General features: G+C 49.5%; 7 protein-coding genes across 7 annotated transcripts; 5 read left to right on the plus strand and 2 right to left on the minus strand.

The window, feature by feature from the left end:
* Nucleotides 1-284: 284 nt before the first annotated feature.
* On the plus strand, nucleotides 285-1,860 carry HO173_009279 (uncharacterized protein; the record flags this gene model as incomplete). The annotated part of the gene is made up of 4 exons (XM_037311170.1): nucleotides 285-415; nucleotides 472-604; nucleotides 664-746; nucleotides 807-1,860. 4 exons carry the CDS (start codon nucleotides 285-287, stop codon nucleotides 1,858-1,860), a joined length of 1,401 nt encoding a protein of 466 aa, XP_037162037.1.
* Nucleotides 1,861-2,215: 355 nt separating this feature from the next.
* Nucleotides 2,216-3,682, plus strand: HO173_009280 (uncharacterized protein; the record flags this gene model as incomplete). The annotated part of the gene is made up of 4 exons (XM_037311171.1): nucleotides 2,216-2,223; nucleotides 2,565-2,935; nucleotides 3,118-3,453; nucleotides 3,534-3,682. 4 exons carry the CDS (start codon nucleotides 2,216-2,218, stop codon nucleotides 3,680-3,682), a joined length of 864 nt encoding a protein of 287 aa, XP_037162038.1.
* Nucleotides 3,683-4,748: 1,066 nt separating this feature from the next.
* HO173_009281 (uncharacterized protein) lies at nucleotides 4,749-5,525 on the minus strand (the record flags this gene model as incomplete). The annotated part of the gene is made up of 1 exon (XM_037311172.1): nucleotides 4,749-5,525. One exon carries the CDS (start codon nucleotides 5,523-5,525, stop codon nucleotides 4,749-4,751), a length of 777 nt encoding a protein of 258 aa, XP_037162039.1.
* A 2,899-nt stretch (nucleotides 5,526-8,424) lies between these two features.
* On the plus strand, nucleotides 8,425-10,460 carry HO173_009282 (uncharacterized protein; the record flags this gene model as incomplete). The annotated part of the gene is made up of 7 exons (XM_037311173.1): nucleotides 8,425-8,629; nucleotides 8,682-8,916; nucleotides 8,969-9,109; nucleotides 9,165-9,560; nucleotides 9,616-9,828; nucleotides 9,885-9,961; nucleotides 10,021-10,460. 7 exons carry the CDS (start codon nucleotides 8,425-8,427, stop codon nucleotides 10,458-10,460), a joined length of 1,707 nt encoding a protein of 568 aa, XP_037162040.1.
* A 2,052-nt stretch (nucleotides 10,461-12,512) lies between these two features.
* HO173_009283 (uncharacterized protein) lies at nucleotides 12,513-12,882 on the plus strand (the record flags this gene model as incomplete). The annotated part of the gene is made up of 2 exons (XM_037311174.1): nucleotides 12,513-12,617; nucleotides 12,706-12,882. The coding sequence occupies 2 exons, from the start codon at nucleotides 12,513-12,515 to the stop codon at nucleotides 12,880-12,882; spliced, it is 282 nt and encodes a 93-aa protein (XP_037162041.1).
* Nucleotides 12,883-13,146: 264 nt separating this feature from the next.
* HO173_009284 (uncharacterized protein) lies at nucleotides 13,147-16,086 on the plus strand (the record flags this gene model as incomplete). The annotated part of the gene is made up of 4 exons (XM_037311175.1): nucleotides 13,147-13,291; nucleotides 13,347-13,485; nucleotides 13,684-13,721; nucleotides 15,848-16,086. The coding sequence occupies 4 exons, from the start codon at nucleotides 13,147-13,149 to the stop codon at nucleotides 16,084-16,086; spliced, it is 561 nt and encodes a 186-aa protein (XP_037162042.1).
* A 1,675-nt stretch (nucleotides 16,087-17,761) lies between these two features.
* Nucleotides 17,762-18,270, minus strand: HO173_009285 (uncharacterized protein; the record flags this gene model as incomplete). The annotated part of the gene is made up of 2 exons (XM_037311176.1): nucleotides 17,762-18,033; nucleotides 18,129-18,270. The coding sequence occupies 2 exons, from the start codon at nucleotides 18,268-18,270 to the stop codon at nucleotides 17,762-17,764; spliced, it is 414 nt and encodes a 137-aa protein (XP_037162043.1).
* Between the last annotated feature and the right edge of the window lie 2,200 nt (nucleotides 18,271-20,470).

Here is a 20,470-nt window from a genome sequence, read left to right on the forward strand (position 1 = left end):
TCGTTCCCAGCTATTTTGCTTCTGGTGTACTTCACTAGACCCTAAATGAGATGGAGAGTGATGTCACGAAAGCTGGGAAGGTTTTCTCATCAGTCTGCCGTATTTACTTTAGTGAACACGCTAAATTCGTAGCCTAGAGCAGAATTAGCAAAAAGTAGCGTTGCCGCGCGCATGTCAAAAACCTTAATAGTTAATGGTAAAGTAATTGAGAAGTCGCAAAGACATCTAAGATTCGTGAAATTTCCACCAGTTGGAGACAGACCAAACAAGCGGTTGACAGTGCAATGTCTTCGATCAAGGGATCGAGAGTGGGTCTACCATTACTTGCTGTAGTAGGCTCGGTCTGCTGGGAATGCAAGGAAGCTAAGCAAGATGGAACGAGTTTGAGCCGTTGCAAAGGTTGCAATCGGGCAGTGTAGGTCTCGACAGCTCTATTCAAGAATATCTGTTGGGTTAATTGAGGTGGAGCAGATACTGCAGCTCCAAGTGCCAAAAGCGGAACTGGGCATCAGAACATAGCACGCTCTGCAAAGCACTCAGGCGTCTAAACGCTGGGCCGAAGGCATCCGGAAAGCTTACGTGGGATGAGTTCAAGACTCTACAGGTATGAGAGGATCTGATTACAATATAAAGCTGTCAGTCGCTGACGGGAGACTGGTCCAGATATTGCGTTATTCTATGATCGTCGAGTTGGACGAGAACGGCTGCCAAAAGCCAGAAGCCATCAATCACGCAAGAGCCGTGCAGTAAGTCTCAAATATATATAATTCAAGACTTCGAAGAAGGCACTCATGAGTTGAACTCAGTTATCAGCCCAAGTGTGAGAATTGCCTACGAACACCCTTTGACAATGTCGCTTCTGAAACTTTCCGCCTGACGCCTTGCGATGATTGCAAACTTGCGTTCTTCTGTTCGCCAAACTGCCGCGCTGAGGGTCTTGAACAGCATCAGCAGAAGCAATGTTCCAGCTTGGAAGACGCCGGCGCATGTGAACTCATCACGATGGACCATATTAAGGAGACGGGAGAGGCCATGATTCAACTGCCAAGCGAAAACCCGCGTCACACATATAAACCTCTCCATACAGCCCAAAGCTGGAAGGACTACTTTAAAGACGTATCAAATAGCCTATTCGCGAGGTATATCACCAAAGAATTCTCTCCTGCCGATGACGACAACGCGTGCTTGCAAGCATGTCGCTTCCTCAAGATAGCCGTCGATTCTTCGAGCCTTATACTCACCATCCTAGCGGGCCTCGAGTCGGAAATCCCCAGTCTTGCTTCTCGCACCAAGCTTACGATCCATATTATAGGCGCTGACGATCAAGAGATCCGCCGCGCGAGGATGCCGGAAGATCTGTATCACCTGCTCCCGAAACTCCAACATTTGGTAGTCGGCTATGTTGGACCAGATGTTGGCTCCGCGCATGGAAATACTACAAAGCTTTTGGAGTTCGAATGCTGTCCCAAGTGCCAGAGCATGGGTCGATCTCCCCGGCAAGCATTCCTGGCGGATGATCTCTATCATGATTTCGCTGAATCAGACCTGTTTGCCAAGTACCCTCCAGACTTAATCATCGCACCGAATTCCGGCCACGCCGAATCACAAGTCCAGAGATGGCAGCCCACCTTGCAGTGTATACTCGAGCTCGGAGTTCCAGCCGTTTTTACAACCTACAACAGAAACGAGGCGGTGGACGAAGAACAAATTTTCGATACAATGGGCGCGCACTTTTCGAAGAGACTGGCTGAGAATCCCTGGCGCGGGGTTCTCCCTAAGTTCGACGCGTTCATGGAGCGGTATGATGTGTTTTACTTCAACTACTACTGGTATATCGTTAAAGGCAGGACGGATATTTAAAGTGAACCTCCAGATTGTAGCAGGTGGTGTAAACTAAATGTGAAGTATTCGAATGTTGCCGTTAGTGTTCTCATTCTCACGCATCACATATACACAGGGCACATAGGTATGAGGTATCAAGTGGTTGGGCCGTCCCCGACGCCGGGATAACAGCTGAATAGAGGCCTGAACAGACGTATTCGTACCCCAGCGCCGAGAAAACTTCCATGCCTATGGCATAGACCTGGAGTGAAATAGTAGCTAGCTATGTACAGGTGTGGGTGGGTGGGACAAAAAGTATGCAATGGCTCTGAAAGAGACGAAATCGAATGAAGAGCCATTGATAGGTGCAAAACAGGTGGATATGTAGCTCGTAATGAACAGGTGTCTCCTACCCCTGACCGGGTACCCTGATACAGGGTACCTGAAACAGCGGCTATATCATGAAACCCACTAACCCCCAGTCCCACTGTGGCGATAAAAACGGGTTTGCATTTTCGCATATGGCTGGGTAGCACTTAGCGAGGAACGAGCAACGTGTGAGGGTTCGGATACTAGTGCAATAACATGGAATCTGATAGCAACGCAGTGGGGAAGGTGAAGCCGAGACCCTAGGACACGCGCCAGTGCGCGTGACAGACACGTCATCAACAAGGACTTTGGCACCAACAATCCTTGGATACAGTCAGCGCATTCAGCGCAGCTCCGGAATGACCAGATCAAAGGCCAGCGCCGCGTCCTCTCGGGAACCGAGCGAAGCTGCAGATCTCAACTCCCCCATCTTCCCAAGTCTCGGTCGAGGAAGAATCCATCGCCAGCTCTTTCGACGTGGGTTATGATAGCGATGCAAATCCTAATACTCTCAAGCGCTCACTTGAGGACTGTTTAGACAACATTCAGACTACGGGCACCTTTGCTACGTCTGGGCTGTTGCCAGATGCTACATCACCAGGCTTAAAAATTCACAATGTAGACTCGGTTGGAGCCCCCCTTGCAAGAAACCCAAAGCGAAAGCCATTGAAAATGTATGCCACCAAGCACCATTTGGGCAAGGTCGGTCCGATCTCCTTTCGAAGTGGCCTACTACTCATGCTCGGTACGTCGCTCAATATCTACCCCAAGACAGTACATGTTCTAGAGTTCGAGAAAGTCGTTACTGCTTTTTCTGTCGCGTTCGCCACCAGTATCTTGCGTGGAAACCCGGAACGGGCCCACTCAGTTGACGACGCATTTGACGTCTTTTTCGAATTTATCATTGCTTTCTTCCGAAATTCTCAGCTGAATGTCGGAGCGCGGCAGAACGAGGGAGGTCCGAAACTGATACGTCAGCAAGCCCTGTGCAGTGTCTCATGAACGCAGGCGACCCAGCCATTTTGCTCGTCCAGCTTGACAGACGAGATCTTGGTGTCGAGGTACTGAAGGTGATCCGAAAGTGGGAGGCTGAAGCTGGTACGGTTCATATTGTCGCCTTCGAAACCTTCTTCCTTCCTCATCTTGGAGCTCTGACCGCAACTGGACCGTGGACCTCAGAACGGGTGACTCGATATGGGAAGCTCTTCCGTACAACGCTCACACTGTGCGCAATGCGCTTCGTGCAGATCGAACGACAGGCCGGTAATTGGACAAGGAGCCCTCGAGGCTGCGATTGCTCGCTTTGTTGTCAACTTGATAACTTCTTGGTTAACGTTTCGTAGTAGTCCATGAGGTTTCCAGTCAGCCGCGGCAGAAGGCAACATCTGCATCAGAGTTTAGCATGCACAATAACCAAGCATGTGACCGATCAACGGGGCGTAGAAACTCTCGTGGTGACAAAGCCCAGCACACCTTCGCTGGCAAAGCATGAGCAGTGGCAACAGAGGCTCTCGAAGGCCGAAGAGCAGATCAAGACACTCGACCAGGGAATTCTAAAGCAAATTTTAGGTGATGACTATGTGTCTCTTACCGGGCTCCGGAGTACGAGAAGAGGCGACTAAGGGCTGTCTTCGGCGCCCGCGGCCGTAACACGTCAGGGGCCGGAGATAATAGACTTAACCTGACAAGATGAAGACAAGCGTCAAGAACTCTTGGCACAGGTCGGCAAGGCTCTGAGATTCTCATACTTAGCATACTCCGTATCTTTGTTTCTCCACGCCTTTTGAAGAGAAGGCATCCTGAAAAGGAGAGCTGTGGGGATTGCCGGGTAGATTGTTTGGGAAAGATGAATTGCGTGTTTCGCGCTTGAGGAAGATAGGCTAAGCTTGGGTGACGAAGAGTGAGCTCATCATAGGATGATAAATCTTCAACTTGGGCGTCGGGTCAAGAGGAGGCGCCCCCGGGCCCAATAGTACTCATACCGACCATTCTCAAGTTCACAGGACGTGAAGCCCACGCTCGTTACTAGCCACAGCGATCGTTCCAACACTCGGTGAGGCTCACGCACGTTTCGGGAAGCGGATGCTAGATTTGGTGTCAGGACGGCTTTGAGCGAGTACCATGGACCTAGAACTCCGTCTTATGTCGTCGCGATCACTGCAGGTAAAATCAAGGAAACCTCGTGTGATCCAAGCGCAAGCAAACACTAACGCAAGAGCCCCGGTCTTTTCCTACCGATTGTACTCCTTCGTCATGTCCAGTCGCCCTCCCGCCTTGCGCATTCATACGAATCCGATTTACTGCACTTGGTTCAGCATGCATCATCTCACGGGAAGCCATCGACCCTAAAAACTATACCTCCGCAGGGATCCAAGGATGAGGCATCATGTCGCCCCTCTCACCCTCATCTTCACCACCGCCCTCTTCACCACTCCCATAAACATCCCCCCTCATCGCGCGGCCTGGCCCCTCGCCCAAAAAGCACGTACTGGGGGAAATCCGCCGTCAGCGGAACGTCCGTATATCCAGGCAGCCCGTGAACGCGATTCGTCAGCTCCTTAAAACGAACGTACACCTCCCTTCTGTCCTCCCTCTCGAGCTGTGCGGGAAGATCCCGCTTGCCGGGGGGGAGTTCGTAGCTCCACAGGTCTTCTTCCATGCTGTGCACGGATACCTGCGCTATCAGCCTTCTTGAACGCTTTTTTGTGCGGGCTCCGCGCGGCGAGGATCCGGGGGATGTCGACCGCGGAGGCGATGCGGTGGTACAGCGTCGATAAGTGCGCCGTGGTGCATTTCTGGTCGAAGTACGCGAGTCGGCGGGCTTGGCTGTCGGTGGTGTCGTCGTCGTATGACATCAAGAATAGATCGAGGAAGTCACGTCGCGATGTCAGCTGCGAGCGGATGAGGCGCGCTTTTGCGAAGAAGTGGTTCTGGAAACTCGAGCGGTCGCTGCGGTATTTGCTCATTAGGCGCTTTGGTATTGAGGAGGAGGAGGGGGAAGAGGTTGAGCGGATGAGGAGGGGCGATATGTTGTGGTGGAGAGCGTCGCCTTTGGTGGCGTGGTCGATGAGGAAGAGCACTTTCATCCCTTGCTGGCTGTCTGTTGTCCGCTGGTCGAAGGCTGGGCGGGGTGGAGATGAAAGGTTGGGCGCGGAAGGGCGGGTGCCGGTGATGCGTGATGTGGGGGACGCTTTGGACTGGGAATATTGCTGCTGTCTGGCGGGAAAGCCTCCGAGGTCTAGCAGACGCCTTCGATTGCTGGTGAGACTTGAGGAGCGTACGGCTTTGACAGTAGAATGGCCGCAGTCATAGTTGCTCGACGTAGGCTCTCGCATGCCGGAATGTGAGTGGCTCTGCACGGTGAGCTCTTGCGTAGCGTGTAGTTGAAGCCTCGGGGATCGAGAAGACGTCTCTCGTCGAAACGAGGGCGTTTTGCGGACTCGCTAGTTTCGCTCTCAACTTCACCTCGGTCGCGAGACCTGCTGGTGGATTGCGGTGCAGCTGCGCCAATTCTGGTCTCAGCGCGGGTGGGTCCGCGTGGGTTTTAAGTGGCTTGGCGTGAGATTTTATCGAACTCCGTCTCTTGATCGTGTGATTCTATTGTGGAATACTGCAAGAACTGGCCGGGTTCCAGATCGGCGTCACTTTGATCGTAAGATCTTTTTGAGATTTACACCGCGCTCATAGTTGTTGTTGCCGCGGGATGCAAACTTGACGGGACTGCGAACAGCATGAGTAAATTGTGGACGGTCATGAGATCCTGAACTAAATCGGTTTTTGTTTTGTTGTTGTTGTTGTTGTTGTTGTTGTTGTTGTTGTCGCGTGAAGACACATGTGATTGCGGTGGCAGGAAGGCGAAGCCTGGTGTGTGCTGGCGATAAGTGCGCATGACTTGGGAGACAACGGCGATGATTATATGCCTGGATATGATTGAAGTGGACACAGAGGCGGTTGAGTTGATGCAGTGGAAACAGTATGCGAAGAGGAACAGTGTTGTCTCAAGAACACTAGCTGTATGTTTGCCTGGGCAATGTCCGAGGCCTCAAGCACAGCCATTCTCACGCATTCAGGCAGCCCCTTGGTCGTTGACACGGTGGTCGCCTGAAGAGACAGGCTTGTGATTGCTGTCTTTCGCAGTCACTAAGGTCCGCCTGGATCTCGTCATCAATCCTGCTCGACAATAGCGGTAGCTCGTGTTCCAACTGGATATTCACGCGACAAGATGGCTAGCAAATGCCCACAATCCGAGGAGAACCCGTTTAAACATGAGCGCTTTCGACATCACAGGCTAAAGCCCCGAGATAATTGGGTACTAGTGGCTTCGATCTTCGTGGACGTGCTGGCGAGCAGCCTATAGAGTTCTTTCAAGGTCGAGGTTGAGGAGTTCTTCTTTTGACTGAAGCCGCCGTTCAAACTCGGGAGGGACAGATCTGGCGCGAAAGTGAAAATGATCATTCTTATGGATCTTCTATCCACCATAACAAAATTTCCGGTAGTAGCCTCATAGCTAATTCTGGGCATAGTGTAATTATAAGACGCACTAGCCCAAGTAAAGACCTTGGTAGTAGTGAGATAGTTGGTAATATGATCAACGGACATCTTCCAAAAGCATGCCTGGGTCAGCCATCACATAGTCTAGAACTGCCAGCTTCTTCCGCGATATGGCTAGGCTAGAAGAACGAGGACCAGAGAAGGCATCATGATGTAGACAAACGATATGAGATTCTGCTCCGCTTCAAAAAAAAGGACCCAAACAGCCACCAGGGCGATCCGGGAAGCCTGCAGATCCCAGTTCGATGAGATCTCGAAGCGCGAGAGTACAACCATTATTGCCATCTTGAATCCGGCTTACAAAGTTACAAAGGCAAAGAGAGTTTAAGATCTCTGCTCATCTGGTTTACGAGCAACAGAATGTACTCCGCTCTATGTTTGGCTTTGAAGGCCCGATATTTCATTCTTTAGGGACGTTAAACGCCGGACACTCAAAGGCCAAATTTTAATAAATAATTTCAAATGATCCAAGGTTTTGGGGTATGAATTTGTAATTTACCCTATTTCATTGTGAAACTAGACGGATGGGCCAACATAGCGTTCATCTCGGATGTAGACATACATGGACAGAGCATATGAGCGGCCCGGAACGCTTAGCGGGGAAAGGACAAATCAAGTCAAGTCAAGTCATCCAGGCTTGCGACTCCTCAATGGTCAATCATTCCAACAAGCGGGTGAAAGGACCAACTACGCAAAGCTTCTGGGCAAGCGCATTTTATCGATCAAACAGCAACGACAAAGCGACCGCTATGGACGGGTTCCCAGCGGATGTATTACCATTTTTCGATGAGTTAACATGCTTGATGTACAACAAAAGCAGGTAACAGGTACGCGATTCTAGTTGCACAAGAAACAATACTAGACCTCGCCCTTGTCATGGTCATCAGGAACAAATGTCGTGGTTCCCTTCTCTGCTCGCCATAGATGATGCTGTTTGATGCTTCGTTAAGGGGGAAGTGAGGGGGAGGGGAGGGGAGGGGGGGAGGGGAAAGAGGTGGCGAGCAACTTTACGCGGCCGTACGCGTATCAGCCGAGCGCACGTGACTCGGCATCTCCAAAGTCTAAATTGCCGTTGCTTTTAACCGAAGTGTGGAGAAGTTCATCCAACACTTCAAGTTACTCGTAGTACTGGTAAACGAAGCGAATCCTGGTCACCCACATGAACAGCAAGGATCCGCCAAACTCTAGGCAACCTGGCCGATGATATCGATGGAGAGAAGCCAATGATCAGCACTCATACCCTGCACTTAAAGCTAGCTCACGGGGATAATAAACGGGTGGGCTTACCACGGAAGCCACGAGACTCGTCCAATTCCTACTTTAGTTTACTTTGCTTTACCATATCATACTCAGAGCGAGGGGCCGGGTAATGGGTAATAATAAGTGGTGCAAGTTCTTGTATGGCAGGCTGGCAGCAGCTGACTTTACCCATTTAACCGGAGTGGCCGACCAGCATCTTCTTCCCCAGATCGACATGGCCTAAAACCCCCTCCTCCTTTCCCCATGGGGATATCGGAACCACTCAGTAGTCAATGATGTACTTGTCTCATGCCATATATACCTCCTTCTCCGCTTCTGACCCGACTTTTCTATAATTGTATTTCTTACTCTCTGCCGCGAGTGCTTTCTTCAGCCTTTCCATTGTTCAAGAGCCCGTAGCAGCATCCGCTTCAGATACTCAGGATGGGTCCGGTCGCTGCTACCACCGGCACCTACGATGTCGCACTCAACCGCCGTAAGGCCCTCATGGGCGATTCAGGGCCCATGGCTTTGGTTCAAAATTTCAGAGTCTTTGGTATTGCCTGTTTCGCCTGTATTGGAGGCCTGCTCTACGGCTACAACCAAGGAGTTTTCTCCGGTGTCTTGACTATGAACAACTTCATGGATCGTAAACATCGAATCTACCCTTGGTTCACAAAAATTTCGCTCACATGTTGTAGATATGGGAGACTACGACTCCAAACTCGCAGCAGACCAAACTCGCAAAGGGTGGCTCACCTCTATTTTGGAACTAGGCGCCTGGGTTGGAACACTGCTGTCCGGCTTCTTGGCTGAGCAGTACTCGAGGAAGATCAGCATCATCATCGCTACCGGCGTCTTCATCATTGGTGTTGTTGTACAGACCACCGCTGTCGCCGCTGGGCACTCGTCCATCCTTGGAGGCAGATTCATCACGTAAGTTTCATATTGATATCATGATCGCCGCACCATTTAACAATGCCTCTAGCGGTATGGGGGTCGGCTCTCTGTCCATGATTGTTCCAATGTACAACGCCGAGTGTGCTCCTCCTGAAGTCCGGGGTTCTCTCATCTCGCTCCAGCAATTCGCCATTGAGATCGGTATCATGGTCAGCTTCTGGATTGATTAGTACGCTTGCCCTTGCCCACTTTTCTTTGTCACTTAGCTGACATTGACTGCTTAGTGGGACGAATTACATTGGCGGCACAGGAAGTACGCAATCAGAAGCTTCTTGGCTGGTCCCGATCTGCCTCCAGCTGGCTCCTGCATTGGCGCTCTTCTGTGGGATGATCTTTATGCCTTACTCGCCGAGATGGCTCGTGCATCACGACAGAGAAGTAGAAGCACGCAAAGTGCTAGCGACTTTGAGAGGACTGTCACAGGATCATGAGTTGGTTGAGCTCGAGTTCTTGGAGATCAAGGCTCAGTCTACATTCGAGAAGCGGACTGTCGCAGACAAATTCCCTCACCTGCAGCACCCGGGGGCGTGGAATACCTTTAAGCTGCAATTCGTTGCCATTGGAAGTCTTTTCAAGAGTATGGCTATGTTCAGACGAGTGATTGTTGCTACTGTCACTATGTAAGAGCATGACGTTTGATCTCTCAGGACGCTTGACGCTGACTACTGCAACCAGGTTCTTCCAACAGTGGACTGGTATTAACGCCATCCTCTACTATGCTCCCACCATATTCCAAAACCTCGGCCTGTCCGGTAACACCATTTCTCTTCTCGCCACCGGTGTCGTCGGTATCGTCATGCTGCTCGCCACAATCCCTACGCTGTTCTACATCGACAAACTTGGTCGCAAGCCCATCTTGACCATTGGTGCAATTGGAATGGGTACCTGGTGAGCATCAGACAAATAAAATCGTCGAACAGATCGGATGCTAACCCTGTTCCTAGTCATTTAATCATCGCCGTCATTGTCGCCAAAGATCAATCCTCCTGGGCCAAGCACACTGCTGCTGGCTGGGCTGCCGGTAAGTCATCACTTATCCCTCATCTTTTCCAACGAGCCAGAAACTCACATAATTCCCAGTTGCCATGGTCTGGCTCTTCGTCATCCACTTCGGCTACTCCTGGGGCCCCTGCGCCTGGATCCTCGTCGCAGAAGTCTGGCCCATGTCCAACCGCCCCTACGGCATCGCCCTCGGCGCCTCCTCCAATTGGATGAACAACTTCATCGTCGGCCAAGTCACGCCGGATATGCTGAGCGGCATCACTTACGGTACTTACATCATCTTCGGTCTCTTCTGCTTCATGGGCGCCGCTTTCATCTGGTTCTATGTCCCGGAGACTAAGAGGCTTACGCTCGAGGAGATGGACATCCTCTTCGGAACGGATACGACCGCCAGGGCCGACTATGAGAGGATGGAAGCGGTCAATCGGGATATTGGTCTCAAGGGTGCGCTGGGGGGTGAGGGCGGCGGGGCGTTCAGTGAGAAGGAGAAGGTGAGCGAGGATGGCAAGTCTGACTGATGCGGTCCTTCGTTCTCATTCATTTTTGGGATTTCCTGGTATGGAGTGGACTTTCATCTTGGACCTCATTTACGCGATGCAACAGAAATGGGTGGAGATCTTTCAATAATTCAATCATCTTACTTCCACTTTCCCGTATCTGCCTCGCCCCGTCTCTTGGTGACTGTTCTCCATTCATCTTACCCGCTTAAAAGATGCTCTTTTCTCGGGCAATGGCCCAAGCCTAAATGGCAGGGCACTGATCGTGCAGTCCTTGCCATGTTGTCCACAATGACTACTCTGTCATCTACTATCCCTCTTTGGGGATGGCATCGGGCTTCGAGCTTCGATGTTGATGTCTCGTTATGCCTGTACGAGTAATGATATTACTCAAGAGAAGCCTCCAACTCATTGGAATACTGTACTCATCTCCGCCCTCACTTCACCGTCGACATTCACAAGTCGCGCATTCACCAGCGGCGAGATCGCCGGATCGTCACTCGAGGGTATTTGAAACCCGTTTCTCACCGACTCTCTCTAACTTTCGTCATTCATCTACCTTATATACACACTTCTACAATTTTATTCTTATACATGTACTTCAGCATCGTAGGTGGGTATAGTCTTTGCTTGGATTGTTAGTGCAAAAGACCTTACATATATACATACTGTTCTCGTTTCTCCCTTTCCCCCTTTTCTTTATAGGAAAAAAAGTGGCGCAGATAGTCAAGATTTTTCGGCGTAGGGACGTGGTGCGAGTACAATTAAATCTTGAGAAGAATTTAGCCCAGCAACGTCACGCTCGTTATCTTGGAGCATCTAGTCATTGTTCATGACACACCGGCTTCGAAGACACATGGGCACGTTCTGCATATCAGATCCATAGTCAGCAGCTACCCTTCATCCAAACGATCGGACTACTCAAGCCTTGAACTTGCCAACTCCACCAACTTACACCTACATCGGACGGGCATTCCTTCGACATTCTTTGCTACCTCTTCGCACCAACAAAGCTTTGCGCCCTCTCGCCATAGACGCTACGACTGACCAACCACACTTCTAGATTACGCTTCCTCTAAGAATCGGCACGGTTTTCGCTTTGGCGCTTACAGTTTATATCATGGTTACGAGGGCAATCACGCAGTAATGCCGCCCATCTCAGCTGCCCATATGGAAATGGTGCTAAGCGTGTATCTCTTTGCGGATCATTTCTGACGGCAAGCCATCTTAGAAACAGCTTGAGCACGTCCCTGGACTCTGGGTCTGACCAGTTGGCGGCAGCGTGGGGTTTTCTTTAGAATCGCTGGTATGTACTCGCTCTGATTGGAGACTGAGCACTCCTACTGCTGCATGCTGATTTTAGCGGTGAGGAAAACAGGGATTGATGAGTTTGAGGTCTCCTCAGGTTCAAACTTGTAGGAGCATTGGGAGATGATGCGGAAGAATGATTGATCTTGTGGGGAGTTGTTTGATACGATTTAACGTTCTGGCAGTCTTCTCTTTTCTCTTGTCAATTCTTTCACATATCTCTACAGTCACAACCCTTATCTGTTACTTGGCAGAAGAGCCGATAAATTGCCGGTATCTACGGTTATGAATCACTGCAGGTTTTTATTTCGCGTCGAGTATACATCATTCTCGTGTACCAGACTCAATAATCATTCGAAGTGACCCCCGGACCTCAAAGCACTACGCAGCCCTTTTTCTGTTTCTTTTCATCGCGGAACACACCTGAGGCTTACGGAGCTGGACGTGGTAAGAACTGCTTGCGGAGGAAATGCGTAGGCTGTCTTGGACAATGCCGATTCCTGAGGTGACGACGCCAGGCAATATCATTTCAGCACTGACCCTTCGAAGACCGGGGTAGCAGGGGTGCTGTTTCAACTGAAGAGCTCTGATGTCGGCACTTCTTTGACAAAAGACTTGTGGTCTGATATGTCTATCGTGATGTTCTTGTCCTATCAATTCACGCCGACCCAGACTCGCTATCACACCACTGAGAGAGAATATTTAGCCGTTGTTAAATGTTTAGCAGAAGTTCGGTAGAGCGTTAAAGGGTCGCGCTTCCCGATAATGCTCTACACAGACCATCAGGCTTTGCTTAAGGTTCTCAAAAGCGAAGATGTAACGGGGCGCATATCCCGATGGCAGCCATGTCTGAGCGAATACGACCTCGACGTATATCATGTTCCTGGAAAAGAAATTCTTCGCTGCTACCCGCGTCGATTCGATTCTATCTCATGGCTGACTGACTCATTTCTTGTAGCTTGAGAAGAAGGGCCTCGAGGCATCGTACGTGGATGATGAGATGCTCATCTGCGGGTCAATTTCTTGCTACGTGAGTGGAGGACTGGGTGTGCTTCATTTCTTGCTGCCTACGGAAAATGAACGTAGACTGCTTGCGTCGGTGGAAATGGAAGATCATGAAGATGAGAGGTTCTAGATGAGGATGGTTAGGTTAGAGAAGTCGGGTGAGCATTAATTTTCAGGCTTCTTATTATGCAAAGTATGTTGACGCTGATTCTACTAGTTCCAGAATCGTGAGACCACATCTCTAGCGCTCAACGATCATCCCTATCAAGGGTCATCTACACTTTGCATCAAGACTCATAATCGATCACCAATGCTAAGCTTCCAGGTTTCGTGTTCTCTACCTATCGTATCGGACTACGGCCATCTTTTTCTCGGAAACTCCCTACACCAGGGTATGGAGGAAGCAACAAGAGCGGACAAGCGGCTTGACAACCAGTCGGCAGCTCTGCGCAGAGGTCATCAAGATTTCACTGAGCTTTGCAACACCACGCCGCTTGGTCCAAGGCCAGCTGGAGCACAACTCTTGGCTTTTGAAAGGAGTAAGGCCCAATGTTATTCAAACCCAAACTGAAACAACTCACCATCATACAATAGATTCTCCATTCTCATCACCACTAGGCGACGCCTTCATAACATCTGACATCGAGGACTTCGATCAGAGAGATGTCACTGTCAATGAGACCCACAATTTGTACACTGACGCGGCAAAGAGAAGATTTCGCCCAGAAACCAAGTTCGTCAATAATTCATTATGAAGTAAGTCTACCGCCGGCACGTAACCATCTCAAAGCTGAAATGTGCTAATTGAGCGAGTAATGCGACCGAAATGTCAAGAAGAAGCAGGCTAGCAGGCACCGATCGACAACTCGAAGGATGGGCTGCCTATTTCCGAACGGCGCGCAGAGAAGACTGACGTAATCTCATCTTACAGCAGTGGCGATCGCAAGTCAGCAATCCATGATAAGGAACGTAAGTGAGACATCTTGCCAGGATTATCTCCATCTTCATCGAACCTTCTGCAGCTATGATATGCAAAATCCAACTACATTTTTGCTAGCCCACCTCTTTTCAATCATTGTGGTGTCACATTCCTTGTGGATCCGTGTTGACAGTGTTGCTAGACACTCTGGCCCAGACCCGCCAATGCGTGGAGCAACTTTGCAAAACCAGGTGATCCGGCAAGCCGTCAGCGAAGCCGTGCTGAACGCTAAAGGCAAGTCAGGGTCTAATCGACAGTCTCTCTCTCCAAGTAGAATGCTGGCTCCGATGCTGAGACTTTCAGCACCACTTCATCACGAAGCATATTTGTTACACCTGAGCAATTCGCAATGGGCAAGCGCGTCCACCCAACTCCAGGCAGGAATCCCAAATGCTCCGAAGCTCGCCTACAGAATCAATCACGACGTGTATCATTTGACATTTGCCATTCGTGACCGGCAGGTTGCTACACTAATGAGCAGACGCCTTCCCGCCAATTTGTTACTGCCTTCCGAGGTATGAATTTGAGATCTCAGGAGACGACTTTATGGGCTTGGAAAATGTTTTGCTTCTACGGTCATCTACAACTTCGACTCCGAAGACGGCCTACCTGTCAGCTCTTTCGACGATGAAGACATTGTGAATACCATTCCCCTGTTTGACATAACTCCTCATCCTGGAGACTCACTTGATGCAACAAAAAGGGCTATTCTGAAGAAGTCTGACATATCTATATTTCATCTTCGTAAAATGAGAAGAAAGGACAGAGGCAGTATAGCAAGCGAAAATTGAAGGCTAGTTTATCGGACACGATGCTGAAAGTTCGAGAGATGGACTTTACTACAGATCGTGTGCTGTTGGGTCGGGATCTCGACACGATGGAGAACGTGCGTTGCACTTCATCCCGTTCTTATGATTTCTACATCGCCGACAACGCGTCATTGCCAACCTCATCCTTTTTCGTTGCCACTCAGATTGGTGTTCAAAAGGAATTGGTTGGAGAGTTTATTTATTTATGCTTTCTCCGTATTTGTTCTCAATTGCTTTAGTATCAACCCGGCTAAAGGTTCTTTTCCTTGCCCGTTGTCCTGCTGTTGATACATTCTTTCAATTGATACGCTACAAATCTGATACTTTTACCTTCCACGCCATCTTCCATCGATTGGATTGAGGGCGAAAGACGTTTCCAAGTTCAACTAATTTCACACACGGATCAAATTCCCCCAGCACTCAACATCAACATTGCCCCAGATGCCAAATGATAGGACCGCTCAGACCTACCAAAGGATTGTTGCCGGTAGTGAGTCTACAAGTCGCAGATGTACTTGCATTCGATTACATTGGCCCATTCACCCCGATCGCAAAATCTGGAGCCCGATTGCCCTATCGCTTCTCTTCTTCCTTCTTCAATCTTCGCTCCTCTGTCGACAAGATCTTTTCGAACTCGAAACTCTGCACCACATCTTCGTACGACAGCGTACATCACCATATGATCATCATCAGTGCTTCCAGCAACTTCTCAGTCTTTTGGAAATCTCACTGCACCTCACCCAACCCACTTTGTTCTTGCCTTGCGAGCCTGCAAATATCTCACCAAAGCTCGCAACAGCTTCTCACTACCTTTTACGAGCATTACCATGGCAACCCAAACTCAAACTCTTGGATGAAGGGTCTTATCATGAGTTGTTCATCTCAACCACATTATTTCCCCAGGCTCGGCAAGGGACGTGCACAACCTGTTAAAGCATTGGACTTTCGAAAAGGGCTGTTGATCGGTAAGCAGCTGCACCTTGGTGGAATCTTTGGCGATCTCTCATACTTTCACTACAAAAGAAGTACGCAAAGTCCAAAGACGCATTTGTCGGACCAAAGCATAGACCTCTCTAGACCCTAAGATCGGCAAGTCAAAGATGAGCCCGAAGTACGGCGATGAGTTCATTACTGGTCAAGCTCAGCTGCGTTGTTAAAGGAAGAACAACCGCTTTGCCTCTTACACTTGCCAACCCTTTGTCGACAGATCAAGAGAGAATCTCCGAACATAATCATCGGGCAATGACAAGTCAACCTACTGTAAGCCTCCCGCACCTCTGAGAATGTCTAGACGCAGGAAGACGCAGGAATAGATAACGACACCATCGAATTTGTTGAGGAGCGCCAAAGGCAAAACGCACAAGCCTGTTCCCGTCTGACAGATCAACAAGTCGCAGAACGAGAAGCCCGATCCAAAGTGGATGACGTGTTCAATCGACGTATCCAAGATCTGTTGTACGAGAACGCAGGAGACATGACCAAGGTTCAGAAGACGTTTTCCCAGGGCCGCGAAGTGATGGATGCGAAACAGCAAGAGGTCGTTTAGGGTTAGGGTAGGAAAATACTCCTGTTCGAATGGAGAAGACTCGGTTGGAGATACGAACCAGCATCGAGGCTGAACACAAGGCGCTGGTTCTTTCGCGTCCTGGTGTGTGAGGGTGCTTCTTGTGTGTTAGAGCTGCGGCCCATATGTTTCAATACATCGCTTCGCTGTATGGCTTCGGCCACAACCATTGTTGTGTGGTCGCGGTGTACCTTCGGGCAGATTAACAAAATTTTGCTCCTTGCTGTCCTTCGGGCTTTGTCCAACATTTTGGCCTTCAGACCCTCTTTTGACATGTGCCTACGATGTACTTGGTCTTCTTGATTTAATATATAGTCGAGGGAGACAAGAATATTAATAGCTGCGAAGATGTCTTTGACATCATCACTTTAGATTTTGCTCGATACGACTTCTACATTTCTAGAATTACCATGGAACCACGGCATGTACAACCATAATTGACATGTCTTTCGAAAAGCAACGACCTGACGACTCCATCTTGTAAAAGCTCTACAACAATACAACGACGCCTAAGAAAACAAGTCTCTTTCTCTGGGACAGAATGCAAATCCGCTGGACAAGCCACGTTCTCGCAAGACGATGACGCGAATGAGCCTGCTTGGGTAAACTAAGGCTACCTTCATGAACAGAGTGTGCCCATTTTTGTGGGTGTGCAGCTACATTCACTCTTCTCCCTCTGCAGCGAGTGAGTAGAGAATGGTGACAACTTGAGAGAAGCCGAACGTATACAGCACGGCTTCGCAAAACAGACGAGAGATGCGAACATTTGGACTGCCGGACTGTAAGCAGTGCTTGGTGCTTTGACACTTGGGTGGATGTTGCTGTGGGGTTGGTGGGATCACGGGGATGAGGTAGAGGAGAAGGGATAGGGTGGATACAGAAGACGAGGCCAGAAGAACTGCTGCTACGAAGCAGTTTACTGGTATCCCGAGTTGTCATGGAATACAGAGACAAGATCGTAGAATGTTGTTGTGGCCAGATTTGAGGTAGTGATTGGTGATAGTAATGACGGAATACTCGAGACGTGCACGTTTCGTCTTCTCACAAGAGGGCAGAAATGAGCGGGTGTTAGTCTGGCAAGGTGGTCACTAGAGCTACACAGTTGATCAACGTATTATAGGTTCTAGGGAACCAAAGCAGCGGAGACCAGTGATGTCAAATACAGGAGCGTAATAGAACGGATTAGCGATTTGCTCGAAAACGGTACGTTACCAAGCTTCTTCCTACAAAAGTGCATGTGGAACCCTAGCAATTCTTACAAGTTCAGCTATCGCTCGTAGCAGCTCGTACCACAGCCACAGCCTACTGGGAGTGTTTCTTCAATGAAAGCATGAATGCACTTGCAATACTTGGAAAATGGTACGCGAATAAAAATCCAAAACCTCTTTCTCTGCTCGCTCAAAAATTAACAGCTTTTCTTTCTATTGATTCATTTCGTTGATCACTGTCGATCACCGACTTACCCTCTGAGCGTCAGAAATGCAATGGTCAGGGAACGGGTATTCCGCCTAGGTTGATATGCTGCAGGAACATAAACACAAATTCCTTTAATGCCCTTCTTCCGGACAGAATGCAAACTACCAATAATATCTATCTTTGCACTGCACGCTGAAGGTATCATCTGCAAACATTTGCAACAGTAGGTGTCTTGTAACTCTCAGGTTTCATCCTGGAGCACAAGCTCCCCCAGTGCGAAAGGTTTGATAGATATCGTCGAGGCACCCAAGGATGTGCCGGTCAAGACGCTCGCATTGCTGAGTAAGCCAAATTGGCTTGAAGAAGAACCGTTGCTAGACATGCCGAGCTGGTTTGGCTGAGTATGGGGTAAGACAGGGATTCCGCTGCTCATGTACGTATTCATGGTGAGTATGTTCCAATTTGAATCGCTGCTGTACATATACATAGCCGCACCAAGCTGTCCACCGGGTACTGATTGTCACAAGGATGTTAGCCAGCCTATCAGGTCCTTAATGCTGGCATCGATACAATGACCATTTGAGGGATGACGGAAATAGGTGACGTACAGTTGAGTGGGACGTATCCACCCTTCGCTTGACCTCCGGCAAAGCAGGCACTCAATTGCGCAGCCTGGTCTACGACATTCCTCCACGTCGTAGGGAATAGAGGTGCAACCACTCCGGGCTGGGCGGGCCGACCTTCGCTCATGGTGGCATATGGCAGGAGTCTACAAAGGGGTTCAAAGTTTAGCGACAGCCCCTCCCCTCTCTTCACACGTAGCGGACAGAACTGAGGAGTCTCCCCGGCACGTCGAAGACTTACTGTGTTTCCATATCTTAGGCAATTGCACGAGCCCATGGACGATAAATGTTGCTAACACCCCCGAATCGTGGGTCCATATATTGTGGCTCCGCAAAGATGTAAGTCTGCTGTGAGTGGGGGTCCGAACGAGGCAGAGCCGCGAACGGGATTCTGCGTAAGGCTTGGGCACAGTCTTGAGAGTTTGGATTTACCGTAGACGTCGCTATTACAGACGACTGAATTGACAAGAGTATAGTGGAGGAAGAATAGGCATGTGATGGCGCAGTTGAAACAAGGCAGAACGGCCAATTTGGGCGTTACGATGAAAGAGACAGGGTTGCTGGCAAGCACAGTTGAGATCATGGGAATATTTCGGATAGAACGGACGGTTCGGTCCTTGTCTAGAATTTGGCTTAGAGAGATGATGCGTTTCCAGATCTGTCTGGTGTAAAGTCATCGGCGGATGCGCGTCGGCTCAGCGCGAGCGATCGGTTTCACCAAGATTAGATGTCCTAGTTACAGAGGTGCCGCGGAGCTTGTGCATACTTGCGACCAAATCCAATTCCACTCTGCTGCTCTGTGGACGTTCAAATGTCCGGGTGGCGCAATGCGCGTCGAAGTACTAGAACTAGAAATTCATGTACCTCATTAAATCTTCCTCTCATCAAACGAAAATACCGGCTCGACCAATGCATTTCCATCCATGGTCCCCATTGCATCACCACTTTTCCTGCTTCTGCCTGCTCATAGCTCAAACATTCTTTGTAGATGGCAGGGTTTACTGCAGTGCTAGGTTTTACGGAAGCCCTGACTCTGTGGACTGTTCGGCCGCTCTGCTGAACCTGCCTGGGGATACTGCTGATCGGTGGTTCCTTGAGCAACAGCTTCGCACAGCATTGCCGACGGCAGATTGGCGGTCTTTTGTGGATGGTCGGCCTCCTGCACTTTGACAACCCGTTGTACAGTTACAGAAGTGGTGGTCTCATAGTCAGTCCAGCTTCCTGTATCTATATCCAAGCTGCTGATGTCGTTGAGCAGGGACCTGCAATATTGCGCTCGTGATGTATGGACATTTACATCTCGTCGTCCCCGTGGCTTTCCTCAAATGGTCGGACATCAGAAACCTTGGGTATCAAGTGGCTTGAAATTGCGTAGAGAACAACCAGCAGGGTGGAGCAGGAGAGATATTCAGTATGTGATAGGACCTTCTCTCCCATTCTGGATGCCTTTTACGCTGCTCGCACGTTGTCGCGAGTACAAGGTAGCTAATGCCCGGCTGTCCCCGTAGATAGCGAAGGCAGAGAGGTGATGTCGCTTGTAATATGGCGTGATGGTGCTCCTTTCGACAAATTCATGAGCTACTATATGAGAACTCAATTTCCAAAGGGTTTAGATCCTTCGCATATGTCCTTCTTGCTAGGCAACGCTTCTCTGGTATTTGGGCTTGAGATGACGAATGCGACTTTAGGAGTGACGGATGTGGCAATTGGAAATGGCGGGTCTGAGGAGGATGTAGCAACTGCTTGATTGAGTACGGAAGTAAGTTTCTGGAGAGCAAAAACGGAAAACGGCAAAGAGAGAGAAGCACGATGCGGCCATGGTTGGGAAGCTTTAGAACATCCTCTCCCAGGCGGCTTGTTCGTGCTCATCGCTAGCAGGTTGATAAGCTGCCAAAGACTGAGGCGCGCTTCGTTGTGTTCTTGGTCACCGTCTAGCATCCTGAGGGGTTGGGAGTTCCTCTTAGGCATGTCGAGGAAACATTCTACTCTAACACGGCTTTGAGACGCGATTTGCTGGCTGCGTTTGTGACTTGGTGGGTGAATTAGCACCGTGCACAATCATTGTATACAGACACTCAACAGACAATGTAGTGATAAAGTATTGAGACTTGTTGATAGGTTCGATTGAGAATTTTCTTCTCTTTCCGAGGCCAATCCTCCGAGCTCGGCCTCGGAGATAAGATTAAGAGTACTCGTACTCGTATGAATAGCCCATACGAGTAAGGCTGACAAATCCTTCGCAGGCTGCAACTCTCGCAGTCCCTCATCGATACAAAATCTCATGGATATACATATAAGATTAAGGACAAAGACTTATTAAACCCAGC

Source organism: Letharia columbiana, assembly GCF_014066305.1.
Source record: "Letharia columbiana isolate WasteWater2 chromosome Unknown Sc0000038_s0, whole genome shotgun sequence".
In the NCBI taxonomy this organism is placed as follows: Eukaryota; Fungi; Ascomycota; class Lecanoromycetes; order Lecanorales; family Parmeliaceae; genus Letharia; species Letharia columbiana.